General features: G+C 37.2%; 1 protein-coding gene across 1 annotated transcript; it reads right to left on the bottom strand.

The window, feature by feature from the left end:
- Positions 1 to 2,076: 2,076 nt before the first annotated feature.
- On the bottom strand, positions 2,077 to 4,285 carry LOC149224579 (uncharacterized). The gene is made up of 2 exons (XM_089383577.1): positions 3,847 to 4,285; positions 2,077 to 2,686 (listed from the first exon to the last, which is right to left on the bottom strand). The coding sequence occupies exons 1-2, from the start codon at positions 4,129 to 4,131 to the stop codon at positions 2,567 to 2,569; spliced, it is 405 nt and encodes a 134-aa protein (XP_089239703.1). The 5' UTR covers positions 4,132 to 4,285; the 3' UTR covers positions 2,077 to 2,566.
- Between the last annotated feature and the right edge of the window lie 22,747 nt (positions 4,286 to 27,032).

Below are 27,032 nucleotides of genomic sequence, written 5' to 3'. Positions count from 1 at the left end.
CCTTAGTGTACATCTTGAGTAGGCCTAATGGTTGCAAGCATGTTTTTCTTCCTAAGAGGTCACAGGTTCAAAACCAGAGGGGGGTAGAGTATGTATGCGTAGAGTATGTATGCCATCGTAGAATTAGCAGTCAAATCGCTGCACGGAGGTGGGTCCCTTGTCCCACAAACAAGGGGTCTCATACACCAATTTGATGTCTAGCTTGGTCGTGACCTTAAAATTGGATTATTATTTTACAATATCCTTTTACAAATATCACAGTATCATGAAAACACAAAATGAAACTTAGGTATATAAGTAAATAATTGTTAAAAGTATTATAATTATATATACAATATAATTAATTTGCAAAGACACATCACCACCTCTTCAACATTAATTTTCTAACTTATATTTAATAAAGAATAATTATTATACCTCTAAATAATTATGTTTAAAATTAATTAATTTAATTCACTTTTTTATTATTTAAGTATTTAAATATAATATGTTTATTCAAAATGTGGTTTAATCATTGAAAATTTATCATAATTGAGTTTAAGTTTTGTTGAGAGTTTTTTTTTAAGCATATCTCTAGCGAACAAGATTTATTCTTAAAAAAAAAACCACTCCAATAAATTATGAATTTATTATTATTTAAAAGAATAGTTAAATTTGTTTTTGCTAAAAATTCGGGAAAAAAAAGAAATGGAAAAAAAATTAATATTAAAAAAAAGAATTAGGCATAGACACTTTTATTCTAATAGATTCATCGGGGTTTAAAAGAACAGTTCAATTTTTTAGCTACACATTCCCGATTTTTTTTTTTAATAATTTAGATTTAAAAAAAAATTATCTATAAATATAAGAAACATAAACACTTTATATGTAAAGTAACAAACAATATATTTTTAATTATATTATTAATTTTTAACCTGATAATGAATTAGGAAAGAATTCCTATTAAGTTTGGATTTTTTTATTTAAGTAATAATTATTTTAAAATTTATATAAATTTATAAATTTTAAAATAAATTAATGAAATAAAATAAAATATTTTTATTAAAAGGGAAAAAAAATATTTTTTATTTTATTTTATCAAAAAACATTTTACTTTTTAATATTTTAGATTAAATTATTCCACAATATTTAACTTTTTTTATATTTTAAATTAAATTATTTATATTATATTTAAACATTTAACCTTTCTCAAAATTTAAATTAAATTATTCCTACTAATTACCGTTATCCACCTGCCAACATAACGTCTCATTCAGAAGCTATAAAAGATACTTCCCTTGAACCATAATATGTGGTTGAAATTTCCCGATCAAACCTAATATATATAACAGTCATATATGCTCATTAATTTATAAATCACACAAAATGGATATGCTTCTTATTAAAAGTAAAATAAACCCATCCCATGGAAATTAATAATCCTTATTATAAATCCAAAAAATAAAATCCATTGCACCTTTATTTACCATGAATACATGCCCAACTCTTTTGACTAAAATTTTCCCGATAAATAACAGTTACAGCGCTCAAATTACAAGTATCCTTGTGAATGGAAGAAGAATGACTTCAGACTTTCAAGAAAGCATTGACCGGCTCTAACCAAAACGAAACCAGCTACCCACAGGATCTGACACACATCATGGGAATTCATAACCCTGGTTCGGTTCCTTACCCGTAAGTCCAAACCAACAAATAGAGAAAATTCCCATTACATCTTTATTGCCATGGATGCATGCCCCAGTGAAAATTTCCATTACATTTTTACTGCCATGGATACCTGAAGTAAAGATTTCCCAATAAATAGAGGCTTCAGTGCTGAAACTACTTTATATTAAAAAAATAAAAGTATCCTTGAGAAGAGAAGAATAATGGCTTCAGACTTCAGATTTTTGAGAAAGCATTGACCAGGCATAACAAAAATTAAATACCAAATCAGCTGCCCACAGGCTCTGACACACATTATGGAAATTAATAAACCTGGTTCTGTTCCTTACTGTAAGTCCAAACCAAGCACAAGTGAAAATTTACATTACATATTTCTTGCGATGGATACATGCCCAAGTCATTTGAGTAAAGTTTTACCAATAAACAGTAGCTTCAGTGCTGGAACTACTTCTTTATATTAAAAAAATAAAAGCATCCTGAGAACAGAAGAAGAATGGCTTCAGACTTTTACGAAGGTATTGAACGGTTCAAACAAAAATCAATACCTTATCTGCTGCCCTCAGGATCTGACACACATTATGGAAATTAATAACCATGGTTCTGTTCCTTAGCCACAAGTCCGAACCAACAAATAAAGCCGACTAAAGCTTTCCCAATAAATGGCAGTTTCAGTGGTGAAACTACTTTATATTTAAGAAAATAAAAGTGTCCTTAAGAACAGAAGAAGAATGGCTTCTGACTATAAGGAAACCATTGACCAGTCTTAACAAAATTAGTACCCAATCAGCTGCCCACTGGATCTGACAAAACAGCACCTGATCAAGTGGGCCATTATAGGGCAAAAATTATCTATATTTACAGTAAATATAAGGGCATATAGTTAAAGCTGTGGCCGTTGTATTTATTGCATAGAAGTATTCACATGCTTGGGCAGGCGAAGGTGCAGAGAAGATGACTGCAGTGAAGGACGAGCCTTGAAGCACCTGGAAGCCACACGCAATACTCTCGACAATGCCGGTCCCTGCTTCCAGACAAATAGAGAAAGAGACATATTCGCATTGAGCCAGACATGTAGTAAAAATAATTTTTATACATACAATAACTCATTATATTGCTCTGATCAGAAGTACACAATTCAAATTTGTGAGAACTGGCGATTAGTAAAGAAGAAGTGCAAAAGACTGCTCTGGTCCTCAGATGAGGTACAATATTCAAATATGTGAAAACTGGCGATTAGTAAAGAAAAAGTGCAAAAGAGGTCTAAGGTTCAAACCTTTTCTCTGTCAAGGAGTGTAAATCTTTCATCTTCGTTAAAATAATTTTGTCTGGTTTAACAGGGAGTCGATGATCATGGTTTAACAGGGAGTTGATGATCATAACTCCCACGGGGAAGGTGCAAGAATCAAATATGAAAATTTGGAATTTGTAAGAGAGGTGTAAGGTTCAAATCTTTTCTCTGTGAAGTGTAAATCTTTCCTCTTGGTTAAAAGTAAATTTGTATGGTTTAACAGGGAGTTGATGATCATAACTCCCATAGGGAAGGTGCAAGAAATAAATATGAAAATTAGGAATTTGTAAAAGAGGTGTAAGGTTCAAGGTTCAAATCTTTTCTCTGTTAAACAGTGTAAATCTTTCCTTTTTGTTAAAAGTAAATTTGTACGGTTTAACAGAGAGTTGATCATCATAACTCCCATGGGGAATGTGCAAAAGGTGCAGGAATCAAAAATAAAAATATTCCAAAAAAAATTGCTCTGGGTTTAAGAAGAAGAAGCAACGTTCACATCTTTCCAATCTTAGAGTGGGTTTGGATCCATTAATGGGAAATTGAGGTTCATAATTCTCATGATCTGTGAATAACAAAAGATAAAAATTATGGTAAAGACATTGTTCTCGCTGAGAGGTGCAAAGTTTAAATCTTTCCTATGTTAAAATGGATTTATGTTTATTGATCTGTCTTGTATAATGAATGATCTTTAATTGGAAGGGAAAAAATGAAAAAGCCGAAAATTGAAGGGTAAAGACATTGTTCTAGCTAAGAGAGGTGCAAAGTTCGAATCTTTCCCCTGTTAAAATAGATTTGGATTGATATCCATTGATTGATCTGTGTTATAATGAATGATCTTTAATTGGAAAAGATAATTGAAAGAGGAAAGCCAAAAGAACAAGTAATTGATCCAATACCTTGTGGGCCGAAGCAGAGGAAACAGAGCAATTGAACGGAGGACGGCTTGTCACGAAAAGCTGTCTGAGAAATCTGTGGCTTCCATTGACTAACTGGTGCCTGTGCTTTTTCTTCTTCTTCTTGCTGGTTTTGACATCGGCAGAAACGTTGTAAACGGGGCGGAGAGGAGACCATATTCCACTCTGTAAATAATCAAAGCCATAAATGGAGATATCTGAGAATTTGTCCAGGAGTTGATCAGAGGTTGCTTTGTCAACATACTGAACATCGCACACGATTCCCATTGCAGGTATTCTTCTTCTGATTCTGAAAATGTTTCTGCTGTAGCACGGCTGAAGTTTTTCTTTGGCCCCGGTTGGTCCTTTGGATTTGGCTTATAAGAGGTAACGGGCAGACCATCGAGTGCGTCAAAATTCGGTAGGTGAACGTTGAGGAATGACACTCAGCCATGATGACAAATCAAGTATACCAATCATTCTGTGGTATAAACTCGGTGCCACGTAAGCCCTAAGGTTTAAGTTTCTACGTGAAAAAGTCAAATCGAACCCTCTTTTGTGGTATCCGGATGTGAAATGGTCACAGCAATGCATATGTATGTTCAATCATGGGTTAACACGGTTGCAAATTTATTATAATGGTGGGAAATTTACAGTAATTTAGTTGTTAAATTAGCTGTTATTACTATTAACAAAGTTAGAATGACTCATCACTATTATTAAAAAAAAATCATGCTATTTAAAATTACTCACAGTGGTTTTTAAGGAGGTAACTTTTCAGTTTTGCCAAATGTGTTTGGTCAATGGAAAACGAATTCTTAACCAAGCAAAAACAATTTAACGTTGTGTAACTAATATTCATTAATATTGTCAAGTAAAGGTAAACCGAGTGAGGTGGGTTGTGGGACTTACTTAGTGGTCAACAGGACTATATAACGGTCAAGCTCTAAAGACATCTTACAAGAGTGAATGTCTATCTTTTTTATAGTATCTTCAACCATGATGATGAATTCACTATCTCCACTATTAATTAACAAATTAGCTAAGATGAACCACACTTGTCTCAGCCAAACATCTCTCTTTTGTGATTTCTACCAAAAGACTTTGCTTAATATATTTTTATGTTATTAATTAATTAAATTTATTTTAGATGATTAAATTTTTTTATTATTAAATTTGAGTCTTTTAATATAAAATTTAAAGATATTAAAGAAACCACTATATTTAAAAATATAATTGATGATGATGATGGTGGTTAACGTCCACTGAATCATTCCGCTATCTCTTCATTGGAATTGAACCTAGTCTAGCAATGGATATCTTCTCACTTTCCATCATTAAATTCAACCCCTTTAAACAATTTTTAATGTATACTTTCTTTAACCAAGTATGGAAGAGGTGTTGTAAGTTTATGTTATGTTATATAAACATTTTGGCTCAATCAAATTACATAAAAATAAAAATAAAATAAATAATTATAATAATTAATAATTAAACTAGCCTAGATCCATTTTAAAATGTAGAGTTAAGATAGCTCTAGGCTGGTTTTATTAACAACTTCATTTAAAACAAACATTTAATTTTTTTATCATTTATATATTTTAATCGCCCTAGTACAAGGGGAGATGTGTGGGCGTAAAATTTAACATTTTAACAAAATAAATAAATAAATAATGTAATGTTGGTTCAATCAAAATATAATAAAAAGTTAACAGTAATATAGAGCTCAATGTGAAGGAGATGTTGTAGTGTTGGTAAGCATAAATAATTATAACTTACACTAGTACAACCACATTAAAAATATTAATGTGGTTGATATAGTCGAAGGGTTTATAAATATAACAAAAAAAACTTTTGCAATAAGAAGAATGTCTTACCAATGTACACATATTAATCATGTATAAAAAAGTTATGGGTCAACTTTAACTTGAGAAAAAAAAGGAATTACACATTTTATTGTAAAATGGACCATTTTGCTAAATAAAATTTGCTTATATAATAATTTCCCTATCTAATTAAATATGAACTTATTAGAATTGGAATAATCTCAAATCCTTAGGATGGACTTATTCGAATTGGAATAATCTCAAATCCCTAGGAAATTGGTGGGCGAGGAGGCACGAACCTAATTTAATTTGAGAAAAGAAAGGAATAACACGTCTTATTGTAAAAGGAACCATTTTGTTAAATAAAATCTATTTTAATTTGAGAAAAAGAATGAATTACACATCTTATTGTAAAAAGAACCATTTTGTTAAATAAAATTTGTTTGTATATTAATTTCCCCATCTAATTAGAATATGAACTTATTAGAATTGGAATAATCTCAAATCCCTAGGAAATTGGTGGATAGGGAGCCACGTGGCACAAATCTAATTTTTTAAATTTATTAAAAGTCAATGCAACCTAACAAACTTTGTAACACACTACACACTACAGCCATTAATAGCATTAAGACTAAGCATATGTTGAGCATATTCCCTTGATAGAAAAATCATCCTATCATCTTTCTTTGGCATGAGCTAATAAATTGAGATGTGAAGTGGATCACCAAATTGATTGCTTAAGCATAAGAATTTGCATAAATTTTGGTGGGTAGTAACCACTAGTAGGTATACATATTTACAATTTTTCTCCTACATAAGGAAAACATAAATAATGGTGGGAAGTAAATCCTGGTAAGTAAATTTATTAACATCTTATTCCTATCCATCTTTTATGCAAAGACTTGCTTAAATTATGGTGGGAAATAATTGATGGTAAATATGATATTTACTTGAGTATAAGTTATTTTCAAGGATTTTATTTTTGGATGGTTTTCTATAAAGCTTATGAAAAAAACACTACTCAAATATCTACAAAACAACCATATACATAAATTATGGCATAAAATATGCAAGGCAGTTATCCACATGGCACTATATTGTGCAAAGGTTGCAATAAGTCCTTCAGGTTATGGTCCAATCAAATGTTTGAAAAATTAAGACTTTTTATTTTGTTGAAAAAGAAAATTTCATTAGATTATCAAAGAGAAACAACATACATTCCAGAGCCCTTCTGCTCTCCCTGTTTCACTCAGATTTGTTAGCAAGGAGATCAATGCAAAAACATAAACGATGTGTCCATTTCTTACATGGATTCTAAGGACAAAATGGCCAGATTAACCAAAACACAAACAAAACTAGAAAACATCCTGCAATTTTCATATCAAAGAGGAGGATTCAGAGCTTGACTCTCTGGGGCCGCTGGAGGGCCATGCCCTTCGTGAACATGATAGTCAATATGCACTAGACGTGCCTCAATCTATCCATCCACTCATTATTATATCAATGGTTGTGCCTCACAGAAGCCATCCACTCCAGAATTTCTCCCTGGTTGTATTGAACATCGTTGATATAGGTTATTATCTCATTCTGGTCATCATACCTCTGTTGGCAGATGATGTCTAGGTTGGCCTGAATATCCCGCAGTTGATCATTTATCATCCCAAGCAAGGGATGTTGTTATACTTGGCCCAGAGACTGGGCCTGTACATGAGTCGCCTCGCCTTCCACTTCCACGCCTCCCACCTCATCCTCATTCTGCTCCTCTGCTTCGTCAACATGTTCAACATGTTGGCCACGGAGGCTGCCACCCTGATGAGCACACCCATGCTGACGCATCATTTCTTCCACTGGCAATTGGTGGACCACACACCAGGTCTTCACAATAATGGGTTTAGACCACCTGTTTCGAGAATTCCAATTGACCACCCTACTCAGATGCACACGGTGTTGCTCAGGCCCTAACCTTGGAGAAGACAAGCTTAAGAGGAATAACCCCCAAGAGAAGAGACGAGCCCAGAAACCCTAGTAATAGTAGAATTCACAACATAAAATGTAAGTATATAAAATATAGTGCAATTTTCCCTCTTATTGAAAGACATTCATCCGCTTGGCCCATGTCTGCCCAACCCCAATCCAGACGCACACTGTTACATTGAATCGTCGGGCCCCTAGAAAACACTAGAATTCCGACCACTCTTGGTCGAGAGCAAATGACCTCCAAACTAAAATTATCCTTAGGAAGCCAAAGGACACCCTCTCGCCCAGACCATCCACCAGAGGACCAAGGATTCGAAACCCACTGCTCACATTGTATCAAGAACCAGATAAGCAAATAATTCACATGAAACACTAAAATGGGCAGAAATGTATGAATTATCATAGAGGCGATGCTATCCTCTTTCCTAGTGTTTGCCACGATGCTACGTTGGATTCTCGAGGCTAGTATCTTGTTGGCTAAGCTGAGGCCAAAATCTTGAATACTAGACTGAACCAACCCCTGATCATTCACCAAACCAGGGTCCCATATAGATGTTTGTTCGACTTTTGCTTTCATAGCTTCTTCAAAATGTCAGACTGTAATGACTTCGATACCTCATCTTGGCTCTCCAGAGAAGCCCTTTGAATGAATCAAGCAGGTATTGCCTTCCAACCTCCACCTTTTTATTTCTCAAATGATGCTTCTGCTTGTCACAACCATCGCCAGGGGAATAAAAACCAATATAATCTCCAAAAACTTCACCTGCAGCCCACCTGACCTTTCGTACTCTCCACTATGAGACATCATTACTGTCGTGTGGGAGGGCTTATATTGCCCCAATTCAACATTTCCATTATGGAATGTTAAACTAATAGTGATCAATAGACAAATCGATTCTAAGAGTTTTGCCTTTGTAGGGACTAATAATGATGCCATATTTAAATTTAAATAAAAAGCACATAAACACTTAATACTTACAATAAGATTACAATATCACAATATTCTTAACCATGGATATCCACCCCCACTTTATCATGGATATTATTAACTTGTAAATAGGTTTTGTTACAATACCATGGCTTATTAATACCACATGCCCAAAAACCATTACTCATTTCACAATAAACAATTAAAATGTAAAATATATTAGACCTTACATATATCAGTGTGAATCAAGCACTAAATCGGAAATCTCATCTGATGAAGACCATGTTTCTCAGCCAAAGGAGAAAGTTCTCATGGCACAAACCATGGACGATGCAGAAACAATGCTACTTGCCCAGATTAGGACATTGGGAGAAGGAGAGATGAAGGAAAAGTTACTAGAAACTTTTCTAAGCACAATGCACAAAAATCAGGGGAGTAGTAGCAAGATTGCCTCTAAAACTAAACCAAAGGCATTATTCATCAATGCCTCATTTGAAATAAATACAAGATCTTTCCAAAGAAGCCAACATAAATCTAAGACCAGAGCCCTCACATTAGGAGAAGTCAGCCAATAGATTCATCATCTCAAAAAAGAGATTGTCTCTCTAAAAGCACAGGTCTCTGAGTTAGAAAAAGGGAAGAAAATTGAGGATGCATATGATGAATACTACACTAACCCAAATATTGAAATATTTGAAGGAAAAAAGGATGATACTATAGAATTCACCGACATGAGAGTAATGACTATCCAATATCAGCAACATCATGTTATGCTAGATATCTGTATAAATGGTGAAATGTTTTCCCTAAGAACACTTATTGACTTTGGGGCAGATGTCAATATTCTGAACTCAAAAATAGTACCTGCAAAGTACTGGGTAAAATCCTTTAGACAAGTGATTGGGTTAGGAAACAAAGATCTACTATATGAAGTCCCTCATACTTCTATTTGATTTAAAGAGCATTGCATCAAATTAAAAAATTTTATTGCAGACATTCCTGTTGACTATATTTTGGGGAATGTATTTTTAGCAGTTGTGGAGCCACATGGATCAACCAGATTGAAAAATGGCAAGGTTAGTTATTTTATATCTGTACCAAGCTTAGATGGAAAATTACAAACAATCAAGTTACCCTTTGTCTCTACTCCCAGAGTGTCTACTATGGTACAAGCAATGCAGCAAATTGAAAAAGCAAAAAATAAAATTGAAGAGCTCAAGGAGCTAAAGATCACCATAAAGATAGGAGACTATCTTCAGACTCCTATAATTAAACAAAGGATCTCATCTCTGAGATCACAGATAGAAAAAGAATGTTGTGCTGAAGAACCAAATGTGTTTTGGCATAGAAAACATCACTTTGTAGAATTGCCCTACAAAGATAAGTATGAAGGGAAACCCTGCAAGAGCAGAGCAATCCCTATGAACAAAGAATATAGAGATCTTTGTCAAAAAGAGATAGAAAGCCTCCTGGAAAGAAGATTGATTAGAGAATCCAGCAGTCCTTAGAACTGCTATGGTTTTTATGTTAATAAACATTCAGAACAGTTAAGAGGTACCCCAAGACTGGTCTTAAACTATAAACCTCTTAATATTGTCCTCTCAAATGATACTTACCCCATTCCTCACAAAGGAAATCTTTTAGCAAGAATAGCAGGGTCTAAAGTATTTTCTAAATTTGATATGAAATCAGGATTTTGGCAGGTGGCAATTAATGAAGTTTTTAAGTTTAAGACTGCTTTCAGTGTCCCAGCGGGACACTATGAATGGAACGTCATGCCTTTCAGACTAAAGCATCTCCCCTCCAAATTCCAGAAGGTTGTGGATAATATTTTCAAGCCATATTTTGATTGGTTACTAGTATACATTGATGATATACATATATTTTTGAAAAACGTCCATGATCACTTTAAACATATCCAAAAATTTGTATAACTTGTCAAAACCAATGGATTGGTTCTTAGCAAGAAAAAGATTGAATTATTTCATACAAGTATCAAGTTTCTTGGCCATACAATTAAAGATGGGCAGATCACTCTGCAAAAACATGTTATGGAATTTGCTCATAAATTTCCAGATATTATCACTGACAAAACTCAGTTATAGATATTCTTGGGATGTTTAAACTATGTAAGTAGCTTTTACAAATATTGCGCCAAAGATAGATCATTACTCAATAGAAGACTGCAAAAACATCCAGAACCTTGGTCTCAGGCCCACACTGAAGCTATCAGAAGAATTAAAATGAAGGTAAAAACTCTTCCTATTCTTCATATCGTTGATGAAGATTCTTTCAAAATTGTTGAAACAGATGCCAACAATGAAGGGTGGGGAGGAATTTTGAAGCAAAAGAAAGAAGGAGAAGAACAAATAGTTCAGTTTGTCTCAGGGACTTGGAGCCCACCTGAGAAAAACTATTCTACTATAGAAAAAGAGGTCAAAGCAGCATGGAACTGCATTGATAAATTTGATATCCACCTGATACACAAAAAGTTTCTCTTAAGAACAGATGCCTCTGCATTAAAGAAAGTCCTTAGTAAAGCTATAAAGAAAGCAAGAGAAGCTAAGATCGCAAGGTGGCAGGCTCTATTTGCAAATTTTGACTTTGAAGTCAAACACATCGAAGGCGAAAATAATTGTTTGTCTAACTTCCTAAGTAGAGAATATTTAAATCAGAAAGACACTGCCATGATAGTAATAGAATGGGACCCTTCCCAACATACAGACTCTGAGAAGTATTTCTGAAACACAGAACTAGGAAGAATGTTGTTCCAAATGGAAACCAACATGGCAACTAAGAAACACAAAAGTGCTCAATGCAAATTTGCAACCTCATTCAGATATTGAACACTTAGTACCTGAAAGGAAAGTCTACCCCAAAGGTAGCAAATGGATACACGACATGGTGTATCAGAGGAGTATGATGGCCGCACATTTGGCTGAAGAATCCCTAAGCCAAATTTTAGAGATATCACTATGATCTAGACAAAAGGAAGCAACCAGAGGAGAATCTTCAACAAATATCTTGTCATAAATCGGACCAGATGGTCGGGATGGTACGACATGCCAGAAATGTGGCCACAGGGTAATCCAAGCATTACCTTCCTCGATACCATTTACAACTTTTCAGACTACAAAAAGTTTTGGTGGGACATCATGAATGTAGATGGAAAAAACAAAACTCACTACACAAGAGTAAAATTTGGGACCACAGGGACCACACAAAGACAACGACAAGGTGAATGGCTTCAACAATGGTGGAACAATCTCGACCTCAACAAGATTGTTATGGATCCTCTTTTCTTCCAGCGTGACTTTCAATATGAATCTGATTGTGGATTTTTAACAGAATGTTGGCATTCTCAATGTAAAACTATTGGAGATGTCAATAACTATCAAGACAGTCAAATTTTTGGCTATTTTATGAAAAGACACCATGAATGGTTAGCCATGACTAAGATTAAACACCAAATCTTCTTAAGAAAGCCTATGATTGTACGAAGAATTTATACAAAGGCTTGGGATTCTTGTAAATATTCTCAGATAAGATTTCCAGGGGCTACACCCTTGGGGGAATAATGGTTCTCGTGGGCTTGTCCTTAAAGCTTCCACAGTGTAATAATGATGTCTAGTCACAAGACTGAATGTGACTAGTTTTCTCGTGGGTTTTTCTGTTTAAAAGCATCCACTATGTAAAAGTTATTTACAGTACAATTTTTTCCGTGGGATTTTTTCAAATCTTCCACAGCGTAACCTAGTACAAAGATTCTTCAATCACGAGACTCAGAGCACTTCTCCGACTTTTGGTGAGCTTTGAGCCACATCTCTTCGATTGACGAAAGATAGTACTAAATCTGTCTACCTGACTGTCAGATGTTTGTCCCCTCATTTTCCTATATAAGGAAGGAGTAAGGCTCATTCTAGGGCATTTGGAGTGTGAGTGTGATTTTGGCTATGTTTTTGAGTTTTTAAGTCTGAGGAGGAAGTTATCGCTTCCATCTCTTTAGAGTTAGATCTGAGAAGCCTGCGCATGAGAGCGAGAGCTCTAGTCAGAACCTAAAGTGGCCAGATTCTAAGGTTTTTGAAGTCTGCATGTTTTCATAAGAATTCAAGTTCTAATACAGAGTCTGTGAAAGGCCAGGAAGCCTTCAGATAGCTTCTTGCTTAACAACTCGCAACATCTAATAAATGCCTAAACAGTCTATCTCTGGAAAAGAGCTTCAGAATTTCTCTCTGAATTTGTAAAGAAATTTCTGCATAAATATATGAGTATCCATTTTCTGAGCATGATATATTCCGCTTGAGTACATTTTTCGTTTCTACATGTGTTAAAATTGTCTATTGAGGTAGTATCTGTGAGACAAGACGTTCGCTTGAGGTTCGCCGAGGTCTGAGGAACACCAGTCTGTTAAAGGCAGGAGGCTGTGTGAAGGATGCTAGAGTGTGAAAGTCCAGAGGTTCGTGTATGGGTTCGTGTAAAGGTCGTGTATTGATAACAAATAAGAGACTCAATGAGAGCAAGCTTCGCATCTGAAGCCCCTATAGCAAAGAAAATTGAGAACTTTTGTTATGATATTGATATTTCTCTCCAAGTAAAGGATTCAAAAGGCAACTGAAAAGCATCTTGTTATCTTAGATAATCTACAAATTTTGAAGGCAATGTTGCTACGTAGATTTGTTTCCACAAGAGATTTTTCTGTCTTTAACCTCATATATTCTCTGAATCCAGTCTCTATGAAAATCTTCATAATGAGACATTTTATTACATTTAATATTCATGAGAATTATCTCATGCTTATTGGCAAGTTCAAGTTCTCCTGCACACCAATGTTCTAAAATGAATGAAGTTAGTGCCCCAATCATATTGCTTTGTGGATCTCCATCAGAATTATGAATGATATCTCCCGCTTCATCTTTCAAGATCTCATTTCCCATTTTTGCACTATTTCTGGTGATGACTCCATTTTCCACCATCTCAACAAAGTTCTAGTAAAGCATTGAACAATAGATTTACAAGCTTCTATTTCATTTTTTCCCCTTAAGCATGTAAGCTTGTATTCTGTAAACATAAGATCTATCATTTGTTGAATCTAAGCAACACTCAGATTGTCAATATTCCATTCTCTGTGTGATTCAGGATGGAAGTTATGTGTTTCTGGAAGTTTCCCTTTTCCACTAAGATCAGGTGCTAGATACCTGGTATATTGACTTTGGAGAGGCTCATAGATAGGGAACAGATGTGGTTCTGAGATTTCAGGTTGCTCTACTTCTTTAAACAGTGAGGAGATATTCATTAGCTCAGATTTTTCTTCGACCATTTCTTTAGGGAAGAGAGAAGGAAATCTATCAACAGGCTCAACAGGATGCTGAATATTTACAGATCTCTTGAATAGAGAAGAAACATGAATCCGTTTGTCTTTGGGGGCTATATGAAGTTTATCAATTTTTTCAGCCAGTTCTTCAATAGATTCCCGAGTAGATTGTTTTCCCATATCTACATTCCTTTCAACATCTTCTATCCTTGTTAAGGATTCTTTAACAAAACCTTTCAATACAGTAGTGGAATAGTTCACACCATTCAGAGTTCTGTTAATACTATTTATAGAGACTTGTATACTGTCAAAATCTTTTTTAACTTCAATAGACTTTGGATAATGCATTTCTAGCCCTTTAACTGATGTATTTGTCCAGTTTATCCGTTCACTGGATTTCTATATCCTACCATCAATGCCAAGGGCACTGTCATCTTTTATGACCAACGGAATGGCTTTAGCATTGTTCTGTGCTTCTCTTAATACAATGCCTTTGTAAGGAGGGAAGGTGGTAGTAGTTTCAATTTTACTTCCATCTATGACAGTCCAAGAATGTTTTGTTGAGGATGATTCAACATTTTCCATTTGTACATCTGTATTTTCTTGCTTCCTCTTCCATTCATCAAAAGAAAACCAGACGTTGTTCTTTTGCATGTATGTTTTCCATTCATGGGATAATCTGATTTTTTTTGGGTATGGAGTGGTAAGGTCAAAAATTCCAACTTCAGGATGAGTGTATAAATCCCAATTAAGCATATTTTTCATCCATTGATGATCAATTGTATGCTTCCTACATCCTTCCATAACTGAAAAGAACTTGTGCATTTCTGGTTTTGACGGCTTCTTACAATCAGAAGGCACAAAGTTGTCAAATTTGGATTGAGGGATTATCTCATTAAGTTGTTCCAGATATCCTAGACCATAATGAGGCATACCAGCATGACGCATTTTTCTAAACATGTCTTTGAGGTGGGGGTCTTCATTTTCCAAAGATGGAAGCTCATGAATCATTAATACATGATCAATATCATGAGGGAAAGGTATTTCAGAACACTTAGGATTTGGACACGGAGTGACAGAAGTTGTAGGAGGAGATACTCATGTCCTTGGATGGTGGTTCTGATGTATGACAGAATCAGAAAGGCTGCTGAGATTTATCTTTTGATTGCAGCTTGGGCAAATGACTTGCAGGGATGAAAAATTTACAATCTGGGCATATTCAAATAGATCTATATGAGGGAAATTTACAGATGGTGTAAAAGAATTGGCAATATCTACTACTTGTGGATTAATATACATGGATGATGCTTTGCAAGCTAAATCAATTCTTCTGCTATCTATCATAGATATTCTAGGAAAGGATACTACAACAGATGATGGTCCTTCTTGTATATTAGTGGAAGTAGTCTTTTGCATTGTTGGAGGTTTTGGGTTATCAACAACCCAATGTTCTGGGAAACTTAGGTCCTCCCATTTAATAATATGATGTTCTAACTTTTGATTTTGGGTATCTATTAGAACAACCACACTAGATTTGGATTCTTTGCTGGGAGCATGGAGAACTGCAAGATAGAGGGTATTTGTGTGTCTAAAACAACCACGAGTTTGAATGGAAATATTATTTCTCTTTTTCTTCATATCAAACCCTGTTGTTTGAATTTGTAGTTGTAAAATATCCTTGATGTGCTCATAAAATGTATATAGAGAAAAGTTGGGATAACAATCAAAGTATACTGGTCCATTTGATAATGGAGCAACCATTCCTCCTATCAATGAATATGAATACTTGTTATGTGCAGATCTTTAACTGTGACAAGAACAAAAGTATTCAGTCCTCTATGGACTAAGGGATTAATCCCTACCCTTATGCACCCTGTTGAGTGATGGAAAAGGTATGCATTTGCCATTTATTTCTTTATCTTTTCCTTTGAATCATAACTCCTTTACATTCTAAAATGGTAATATGTTAAAGAGTTATGGTAGAATTAAGGAGATTTGTGATTGATACAAAATAATTGATTATTGTCTTTTTCTATACGGGAAATGAGGGAAATGGAAAACCACTATTTGGGAGGAAAAGACAAAGCAGAAGCAACTGTTGTCCCTTCCCCAGGAAGCTGTATCCAGACAAGGAGATCAAGATCGGAGCGCATAATCCAGGAGAAGAAAGGGAAAGCGCAGCATCAGCGCAAGAAGACAAAACGATAAAATGGAAATCAAAGATAGAGTGAATCCCTCAGGATCCTTTGATCCTGAGGGATCGCTGCTTCAGAACTTATTTGTACTCTTGATATATCCGCCTGGCCATTATAAAAAGGGACAGCGCTTGTAGCCCAGGGGGGCATGTATTATCATTTTGCAGAACTTACTGTTGTGTTGTTACTTTGATCATCAACTCTTGTTGGTTAAAACAGAGTATGATTGCTTGTAAACTTTTTATACATGATTAATACATAAATCAGTTGTTGTTCCATTCCTTCCTACTGAATTAGCCCGGCAGTGCTTCACTAGCGGCTAAGGGCCCGACCCTGGTGGATCCACTTGCTACCTGTACCATTATTTTACAGTTCCAGTCATGTGATGGTTTGATTTACTTTTCATTACCTTGAATCGCATTGCTTTACAGTTTCCTGTCTTTACAAGTTCTAATACTTTATGGAATCATTTTATTGCATAAGTTGTGATTGAATCACGTTGTTGTTCCCTTCCTATCATAATGAGATTATTATCCTTTACCACTTATATCGTTATTCATTTTCGTTATAAAGTCTCGCAGTTCATTACAGATTGTTGTTCATTTGGTTTTGTTGTTCATTTCTATTAAGTTAGCATTGTTGTTCATTTCCATTAAGTTAGCATTGTTGTTCATTTCCATTTAGCGTTGTTGTTCATTTCTATTAAATTAGCATTGTTGTTCATTCATACCAGATAGGTGTTATTTCTTTCCTGCAAGTATTTGGTTTTGCTTTTAAGTATTTTGTAGTAAGCATGTTTACTACATTTCTGTTAGCAGCATTAGTGATCTATCATTTCTAGTTAATTGCTTTAGTGTGGAGTGTAAGATCAACAACTGTAAAGGACATTGGCTATCGTTGTCTAAGTTCTCAGATTGTGGATCTTGTTTATATTTGATTTCATTTATATCAATTGACAGAGGAAAGAGTTATCACTACTGCATCCTTGACTGATAAATTGCTGTAGTTTTTTGAGTGAATGATTTAAGTTCCAAAGCATTAAGTTTCTTTTGATTGCAATTAGATTTTATTTCAAGCATCCGTTTACTCTTGTATTTAGCACTGTACTGCAAATTAGAAAACATTACTCTTGAAATAAATTGCCCACCTCAAACTGAGTACACTCTTGAAATAAAAAATCGTACCTGGATTGATAATTAATGTAGGATAAATAGGAGTTCAAAAGACACCTTTTATACCTCAACATTTTGGCGCCGTTTCCGGGGAGAGTGTAGCCATTTGTTTTTTTTTTTTAAGAGAGTAGTGTGCATTTGATAAGTGCCTACTAGGAGAGAATTGGGTATTAAAAACGAAAGGTAAGAACCTACGTACAAAGCATGTAACAACCCACTCCCCCGCCCTCTTTCCTGCACATTTGTTGATTACTTTGGGTAGAAATAAGTATTCGAGTTGTGTGAATGACTAAGCAGAAAAAGCCTGAAAAGAATCCAAAACCACTACCCAAACCTGATAAAGCTAAGGGACCGGTGACCCTTGGCTGATCGACCTTTATAGATGATATCATCAAGAAAGAAGAATCTTAGCCATCAATAGGTCCTAGAAAAGTTGCTTCTAGACAACCTACTAGCTTCCTTCGAGCCAAAAAATCACCATCTCTAGCCTTTGCTGAGGTACATAGCCAAACATAAGAAACCAAGCAAGATTTTCAACAAATTGAGAATTCTCGCCCAATTTCCTTACAAGAAGGGAACTCTAGTAATCTCTGTGAAGGAGGAGGAGAAACAGGGGAAATAGAAGAACCAAGATCCCCTCTTGGAGTAGTTCAAACACTAAGTAGCCCAAATAAGGGAAGTGTTGTCAAGATCATCCAAAACAAAGCTGAAGAACCTGAAAAGCCAAAATCCCCCCAGATAATAGTTCAGCAAGGAACATTCATCATCCCAGACCAAGGAAGTGTTGTTAAGGCCATTCCTACTCCTTCTAGTCAGCCTAGGAATAACTCCCTAGAAATCCCAGAAGGATATTGTCACATATTTGATCAAATGGAATAGAACCAGCAAACACCTCAAACCTCCACACTGCAATATCCCATTGTAGATACTGTTGTTAATGCACCTATGAAGGCCATTCCTCTCCAGCATATTCCTACATTCCATGGCCTAACATCGGAAGATCCAGATGCATTTCTGTTTGAATTTGATGTATTATGCCGGGGGTATGACTATACCACCAATCCCCAAAAGCTAAAACTATTTCCCTCCACATTAAAAGGAGCAACTTTATGATGGTTTATGGGGTTAGGTGGAGGTGTTATAAATGACTGGGATCAGATGAAAGGGGCTTTTCTAAAGAAATATCAGGATTATTGTAGGTCTAGAGAATTAAAGGATGAAATATTTCAAATGATAGCCAGACCTAATGAAACATTGGAGGAATATGTAGAACGCTTTCAATACAATCTCCAGAGATCTCCTTATGCATCTTTACCCTTACCTGAAAATGTGTTAAAAACTACATTAATTAAAGGGATGAAGGAACAATGGGTTGAAACATTAAACATTATGGGAAAAGGTGACATATATCAGGAAAGTTTTGCTGACATTATTGATTTATGTATCAGGAGTTCGAGAGGCAGTACAAGGCTAAAACTGGCAGAACGTGACATAATCACAAGGGACAACAAGATCTCCGGTGGAGGTGTAACCCGCGCAGAAATTGGGAATCTACTAGAAGACTTCAAAACCGATATTCTAGGGACTCTAACAATGTAGCTTGACATTATGCAAGCTAAACAAAAGCAAGTAGAAGCAGAGAAAAATCTGGCAATATTCTGCCCAAGATGCAGAAAGAAGCACAACCATAAAGAGTGCCCACTGGATACAGTCCAAGTCTACGCCATCTGCATGAAAGACCACTCCAAAAAAAATTGTCCCTCACTCCTGGGCCTGAAAGCAGTCTACAAGGAAGCGGAAGAAGAAATAGAACTAGTGTACCTACTCAATCAACGTCGTCAATGACAGCCATGACAAACAAGTATGCATGTTGATCCATCCTCTTCTTTTCAGTCTCCTCAGTATAATGCTCAGCAATATAATGAAATGTGGCAAAATCGGCCACCTTTCCCCAGCTATTCACAACAGCCATTTCCTACATCACCATGGCCAAATCAAACCAATTGGCCAAACTTCCCTTACTGTCCACCATTTTGGCAAAATAATGCATATCCAACACAATGGTCACCCTCCACCTCGCAGAGTCAAACCTGGCAGTCAAACTGGCAAAGACCTATGAATCAGCCAGCCGGAATGATTCCTCTCCCTCAACCTACACTGCCAGCACCATATACATTGCAACAAAATCCTCAGACCAACTTAAGACCGCAACTCCCAGCCCAACCCAACCCAAACCCTAATAATAGACTGGTTCAATCTGTTCAAATAATCGAAGCACCAGAGCTAGAAACCAAGTTAAGGGAGTGCAACGACCTTCAATTAAGGTATGGGTGCATAATAGAAACTGAGGGAGATAAAAATGCTCAAGTTGAAAATCCGTTACCTTTAGAACAACCACTACAAGAAGAGGATGTGGTTAGACAACAAACTCACGACCAAGCAACCACTTCTTCTCCCCCATTCCCAGAACGACTAATCATACCGCGCCCAATAGAACATCTTGACTTTGATCTTCTGGGAGAACTAAGAAATTTGTGTATAAAGATCCCACTCCTCCAGGCTATCCAAGATATCCTGATCTATGCAAAAACCATCAAAGAGTTATGTATAAAAAATCCAAAGAGGAGAATAACAACTAACCCAACCGTCCAAGTAGTCGGCACCCTATTTGACTTACTATCAGGAAGAGAGGCACCCGTAAAATATGAGGACCCAGGGAATCCTATAGTTACAGTGCAAATCAATGGACACTCCTTTCCAAATTCCTTAGTTGATTTAGGAGCTGCAATTAATATTTTAACAACCACCACTTGTCAAAAGCTTGGTATTACATCATTAGATCCAACCACAACCTTATTGGAGTTGGATGACCGATCGGTAGTCAGACCAAAAGGCACACTACATGATGTAATGGTCTCTGTAGACTCCTGGGAATACCCTGCAGACTTTCTGATAATTAATCCCAAAAACCGGCTAGATGGACACCCTTTAATCTTAGGTAGACCTTGGCTAGCAATTGTTGATGCTTACATTGGCTGCCAACAAGGCAGTATGACTATAACTAGAGGGAGTAATGTCAAGAATTTAGCTTTATACCCTCCAGCCCAGCCAAGCCTAACAATAATGAAAACTAACAAACAACCTGTATCATATCTCACAGAAAACATTAGATCGCCTTTAACCATAGAAGATGCCCTCGAATTTAAAGACCAAACAGAGGACGACATCATTAACAATTTCATTAACCAACCAGAAACCAGATCCCATGTACAATGTCACATGATAGAGGCAACATTTGATAATGAACTAGAAGATGATCCCCTCAAAGACACTCATGATCAATCAATACCTACTACCTCTGTTTCAAACAACAAAACTATAGAGATTGAGCCAGGAAAAACCTTGAACATTAACAAAAACCTGACTCCTGAACAAGAAAAAACGTTGGTCCAACTACTGAGAAAATACAAGGAAGCTTTTGCATGGGATTACCCGGACATGCAAGGAATTGATCCTCAGTTGTGTACACACCACATTTATACAGAAAATGATGCTAGACTTGTTCGCCAACCCCAACGGAGACTAAACCCTCATCTTAAGGATATTGTGAAAGCTGAATTACAAAAACTTTTAGATGTAAACTTTATTTACCCAATATCTGCTGGCAAGTGGGTCTCTCCACTAGTAGTGGTGCACAAGAAGAATGGAAAGTGGAGGATATGTGTAGACTACAGAGAATTAAACAAAGCAACCCAGAAAGACCACTTTCCTCTTCCATTCATTGATTAGGTATTAGACACGTTAGCAGGAAATAAATTCTTTTCTTTCTTAGATGGCTTTAGTGGATACAATCAGATCCAGATTGCCCCTGAAGACCAGGATAAAACTACTTTTACCTATCCTTGGGGAACATTTGCTTACAGAGTCCTACCCTTTGGCCTATGCAATGCCCCTGCCACATTTCAGAGGGCCATCCTCAGCATCTTTTCAGACTTAATAAATGAAGGGCTTGAAGTATATATGGATGATTTCACACTGTATGGAGATGATTTTGAGCTAGCACTAGACACATTGGAAAAGGTGCTGCAAAGATGTATTGCCACCAGGATTTGCTTGAGCCATGAAAAGTGTCATATGATGATGACCGAGGGACTCATCTTAGGTTATTATATCTCAACAGCTTAAATACGGGCAGATCCGGCTAAAATTCAGATAATTTTTTTAATACCTACTCCTACTACACAAACAAAGGTATGCAGTTTTCTGGGATTTTCTGGTTATTATAGGAGATTCATAGAGAAATTTTCTCAAATAGCTACACCTCTATACGCACTAACTGGGAATGTTGATTTTATTTGGACAGATAAGTGTGACTGTGCTTTCAAGGATCTGAAAAAGCTTGTATCGACAGCCCTAGTGCTAAGGGGCCCAAATTGGGATTTGTCATTCCAAATTTCATCTGATGCTTCAGACACAGCTATTGGAGTAGTCCTTGGGTAGGAAGAAGATAAAAATCCATATGCAATTTATTATATTAGCAAGAATCTATCTCCTATTGAACTAAACTATACTGTAACTGAAAAAGAGTTTTTAGCTGTAATACATGCTGTAAATAAGTTTAGACATTATATAACTGGGTATCCTGTAGTTTTATACACAGATCACTTTGCCATAAAATACTTAGCAAATAAACCTATTACAAATGATAGAGTAACAAGATGGTTGATTTTATTGCAGGAATTTGACATCATAATAAAGGATCGACCTCAAAAAGAGAATCTTGTAGTAGATTTTCTCTCACAAATGCCAAAGCCAACGGACACAGCAACAGTCGAAGATCAATTCCCAGATGAACATTTGTTTGTTGTTATTGTCAGAACACCATGGTATGCTGATGTTGCAAATTATTTAGCAGTAGGTAAATTACCCAAACATCTAACGCCCAATGAACGAAAACAGATAGTGCAGCGCAGTACTCGATTTTCATGGATTGGGGGCTACCTATTTCATACAGGGGTGGATATGCACATCAGAAGATGCGTCCGCGAAGACGAAATATTTGACATTCTAAAAGCTTGCCATGACGGACCATGTGGCGGACATTTCATAGACTGCAGGACTAGTCACAAGGTTTTACAAACAGGCTATTACTAGCCTACAATCTTTAAAGATGCTAAGAAATTTGTTCAAGCCTGTGATAGTTGCCAAAGAGCGGGATGCCCTGGATAGTCCGACGAAATTCCTTTAAATCCACAGTTAGTAATCGAACCATTTGAGCATTGGGCGCTCGATTTTATTGGTCTAGTTAACCCATCATCAAATAAGAAAACATACATTCTAGTAGAAATAGAGTATGTTACCAAATGGGTGGAAGCAGAGGCACTTCCAGGAGCTACAAAGGATTCTGTAATACATTTCCTTTTCCAAATATTTATGTGATATGGCCTCCCGAGGGACATAATGTTATAGACATTTTTGTGCCTAACAGCATGGAGCATGAAATGTCAATAATCTGAGGGATCCAAAGTCCCTAAACATGTTGTTCTTACCCTTAGAGGAACAAGGTCTGCAAACCACAGCACTGAAAATCAGTTCTCCACCTGAAAACACTCAAAAACAGGCTATTTCTGGATCATGTCAGCTGCTCCACTGAGCATCTGCGCTGAATGTCAACTGCTCCTCCTTGTACCTGCGCTGAAGGTCAAAACTGATGAAGGCTACCTGCGCTGGGCGAGATTGGCCAAGTGGCACAGTCATTCTGCAAGGTGTCAACTGCCCAGGAAGCTTCCAAACTGACACTTGGGTCAAGGAATTCGCCTAGTGATGAGTAAGAGGGTCTTGATCTCCAAGTGGAAGCAAGATTCTCCAAGTGGACTCAAGAACTGAAGATTAACTAAAGTGGGAGAGGACACTAGTCAGCTTTATGCCAGTCTCAAGATGACTCATCCTTTCTCCAAAACCCTATATATAGATCTCTCTCATGAGGTCTAGGGAGGCTGGAATTTTGTGCAAGTAAGGAAGTGTTGTTGGTTTGAGTATAGAGCTATTGGGCGTTTTGCTTGAAGGAGGTGAAGAGGAGATTTCTTTCAGCTGGGAGGTGTTGCTGGATTGGGCCTACTGTGGTTGTAACTCTCTCAGAACTTTACTTCTATTATCAATAAAGTATTTGAGGTTCTTCTATATGCATGTGTCTTTATGATGAATAGATGCTTGTATATTTGATTTATGCTAATCCTATAATCGATTATGGATGTATGCTTCTTGTAGTTTCCTTTTCTTGTGCTTTTACAGGATCTGTGTGTAGCTGGGCCGGTAAAAGGGCAAGGAGCTAGGAGCAAGCAGCAAGGAGTGAAGACTGGATCGACTATTAGCGCAAGATAACGGTTAGTAGATCATCCTTTTCTTCCCTCTCTCATCTCATAAAGAAGAAACTTTGAATAGCTTTGCATTCAGTTGTTGCTGAGGTACTATCACCCTTAGAGTGGGATAGAGGCATTCTGCATTAGATACTTTTCCCCCCAACAAATTGGCGACTCCGCTGGGGATCGTATCTTGTTGGTTGTTTGTGGTTTTTTTGCTATTCATTTCATAAACAAAGGGAGTACCGAATCGAACTGTGTTTGAATCTATCAAATACAAAGTAGAGGGCAGCTACTCTAGCTCAGTTTCTGGGCAAGTTTATGATTTGAAGAGCTGATCCACAAGGACTCTAATAAGCTCTTAGTGATAGCTTTTCATCCTCCTTTACATCCCTTAGTGTGTCCTTGACTGATAGCTTCTGATTTGAGCAAAAACTGTGAATTTTTGAGCAATCTGTGACCCGGAAACCAAGACGGACGAAAGTCTCGTTCTTCATTGCAGGCTGTACAAAGGCTGTCTTCATTTCAGCGCAGTTCCCGAAGGGGCTACCTGCGCTGAAGGTCAAACAGGCATTGTTACACCTGCGCTGGACCAGTCTTGGCTTGAGCTACTGGGGTTTCCTGCTGTGTCTTGCCTTGTTTTCACTATTGTTTTTGTTGTTTGTTGCCAGTCAGTGGGCCTATCTGAAACCATCTTCCTTTGTCATTATTCTGCCTCAGTTGTATAAAGAAACTGTATTTGTTCTTTTGTATTTCTTGTGTCATTTACAGTTTCCCATAACGAAAGTGAACCAGTCTTGCATTGACCTCTTAGATCTAGACCTATGATTAAGTGTCGTTTTGATCTTAAGAGTTAGTTTATTTGCTGTTCATAGCTGATTGTGTTTGTCGCTTTCGTTATATGGTTTGAATTTATATATTTCTAAGTGTCGAAACAAGTGAATCGTAAGGTGTCTTTCGATTTTGGACAAACTTGTTTGCTTTCGCTTGAAATTGAATTCAAAGTTATACAACAGCTTTCTTTTTGCATTTCATCAACATTAAGAAAGAGAAAAGAAATACTTGCATTGTGCATGTGCATTATGACAGTTTGCATGTTGATTTATGAAAGTGCATTAGTGTGTGCTCTATGATCTGTGTGAAAAGGTGTTATCTTCCTTCTCCCTCAGTAGTTAAGGTTTTCAAAGTTGAAAGATTTAAAAGCTTGCTTATCATCTTAGATTGCATTCAGGAGTGTTTCTATACATCTCGTGGTGATCCATAAAGGCAAACTGCTAAACAAGATCAACCTTAAAATAAATTGAATTTACATAACAACGCATTGAAACATAACGCAAACATCTAGAGGTCTAAGCTAGAGACGTGTTCCGGCGTCGTTAAACGTGATATCTTAGCGTTGAGTGGTTGGGTGATTCCTCCACGGTGAAGCGATAAGTATCAATACGGACTTGTGCTCCCACGTACCGTCGCGTATATATTGGGAGACCCCTATAGGATCAAAGCCTTTATCCATAGGAAACCGTGTCGGCCGCCCTACTGATCGCAATGCAGTGAACACAGCATTCACGAAGATCGACCACTCGTACCGTAAAACGTATTCTGTGGTTTTGCGAAAGGTTTGGCACACCCTCTGCCTAGAACTCCAGAGCAGTTTCTTTTGGCCTTTTTCAAACTCTATAACTGAAAAATTCCATCCGAGCATTTGTCACTTCAGGCTCGTTAAAACATCGAAGGAGACTAGAGTCATCTTTAGCTTTTTCTCGACTCTTAAAAAGTGAAAAAGCAAGTTGTGTCGAAGCGTCGTTATAAAATTTATTTTAAACGGAATATAATCACCTCCTATTCCCGCGTTGATCTTTAAGTTGAGAACATGGAACGCCCCAACCAAGGAACTCCACATGATGGAAATCCTGGTCCTTTCTCCTCTTGGGGAGAAGTTGGTGCGCCCCACATGGCCACATTGTCGCTTCCAGGACTGACGATTGGCCTGCCTGTTTGGCTATTCTCAACTAGTGTAGTTCAGAACACCATGGTTCCTGAGCAGTCGAGTCAACAGTTAGATGAGTCTAGAGCCTCCCACCAGCCTTCTACTTCCTCTAACCCTTCCTCCAATCCTTCGTCTTCAAAAGGTGGGGTTGGCAAAAGCCAAGCTCCCATGGAGAAGAAGGAAAAGAAGAAGAAAGAAAAGAAGAAGAAGGAGCCTAAGGCGACTGGGGGCAAGCAAAAGACATCTGACAAAAACCCACACACAGCACAGACCGAGCCTAAATCGCCATGTGTCATATGTATAGGAGACCACTTCCATAGAGATTGTCCCTGTATTCCCCGGATACTAAGGGACTGGTCCCCTCGTCTGCACAATTCGGGAGCATCAACCTCTGATAGCCATGTTGATTGCTTACCGTCAACCAGCGAAAGTGAAGGTTCAAGACAAAGAGGGGGAGCAAGATCCCCCTGCAGACTGTGTGAAGGTGGTCACGCCATCCACCGTTGTCCCTTCTTACACGAAGCGAAGAGAGTTTTGGAAGATCGTCCGGTTTCTCCGGTAGTACTTCCTCCTGGATACAAAAAACTCGTGCCAAGTCCTTCGTTGGTTGAAAATACAGCTGGCCCGCTCAAGTGGTCAGTTGAAGCGTCAGTCATTGAAAATGAACCTACTGAATCCAGACTAGACAAAAGTCTAAAGGTCGATACGACAGTTGACCCGGTTCTTCCTTCAGAGGTTTCATCCTCAAATGACACCGTCACTGAAGATTCATCTTCAAATGACACCCTCACGGAAGAGAATAAGGATGACACCATCCAGATTCTTTTCATCAACACAGATTCTGATGAGCATCAGGGCAATGCGCCCATTCCTTTATCGCAGGAAGGAACATCGTCAGGATCGTATCCGGCCGTGTATTCGGTCCCACCACCAAGCAACCTGGTTGTGTCCTTTGATTGGAACCAACTGGGCAGACCCCGGTTACCAGCCAGTATACCATTCAGAATCATAGTCCAAATTTATAGAATGGTGATGGCTGGAACTATCATTGATGAAGGGGCATCTGTGAGTATCCTTTCCTCTGTTGCTTGGAAAGCACTGGGTTCCCCGACGCTTTTGCCTGAGATAAGAAATCTCTCGGGCTTTGATAAAGGAACCAGTCGACCATTAGGGATCCTCCCCAATGTGCCTGTTACATTGAAAGGGAAGACCGTTCAAATGAACATGATGGTCGTTCAAGGACCCTTGGATTATAACCTACTCCTTGGACGTGACTATATATATTGCATGGGAGCTATAGTCTCCTCACTCTTTAGAGTAATGTGTTTTCCACACGAAGGAAGGGTGGTCAAGCTCGTAGACCAACTTTCATTTCCGGGATCACGCATCGCAAATAGTCAAATACCAATCCTCAATGGTCTATTCACCCAAGAA

This window comes from Pinus tabuliformis, chromosome Q (assembly GCF_031772625.1).
Source record: "Pinus tabuliformis cultivar Carrire ecotype Pingquan chromosome Q, CPIR1, whole genome shotgun sequence".
NCBI lineage: Eukaryota > Viridiplantae > Streptophyta > Pinopsida > Pinales > Pinaceae > Pinus > Pinus tabuliformis.
The sequence above is the reverse complement of the archived record's forward strand: the minus strand, read 5'-3'. Positions and strand labels throughout refer to the sequence as shown.

Excerpts from the sequence above, each read along its gene's own strand:
- LOC149224579 (XM_089383577.1), bottom strand. The coding sequence starts at position 4,131 with ATGGGAATCGTGTGCGATGTTCAGTATGTTGACAAAGCAACCTCTGAT. Across the intron at positions 2,687-3,846 it reads CCTCTGCTTCGGCCCACAAG|GGACCGGCATTGTCGAGAGT; the intron begins GTATTGGATCAA and ends GTCTGGAAGCAG.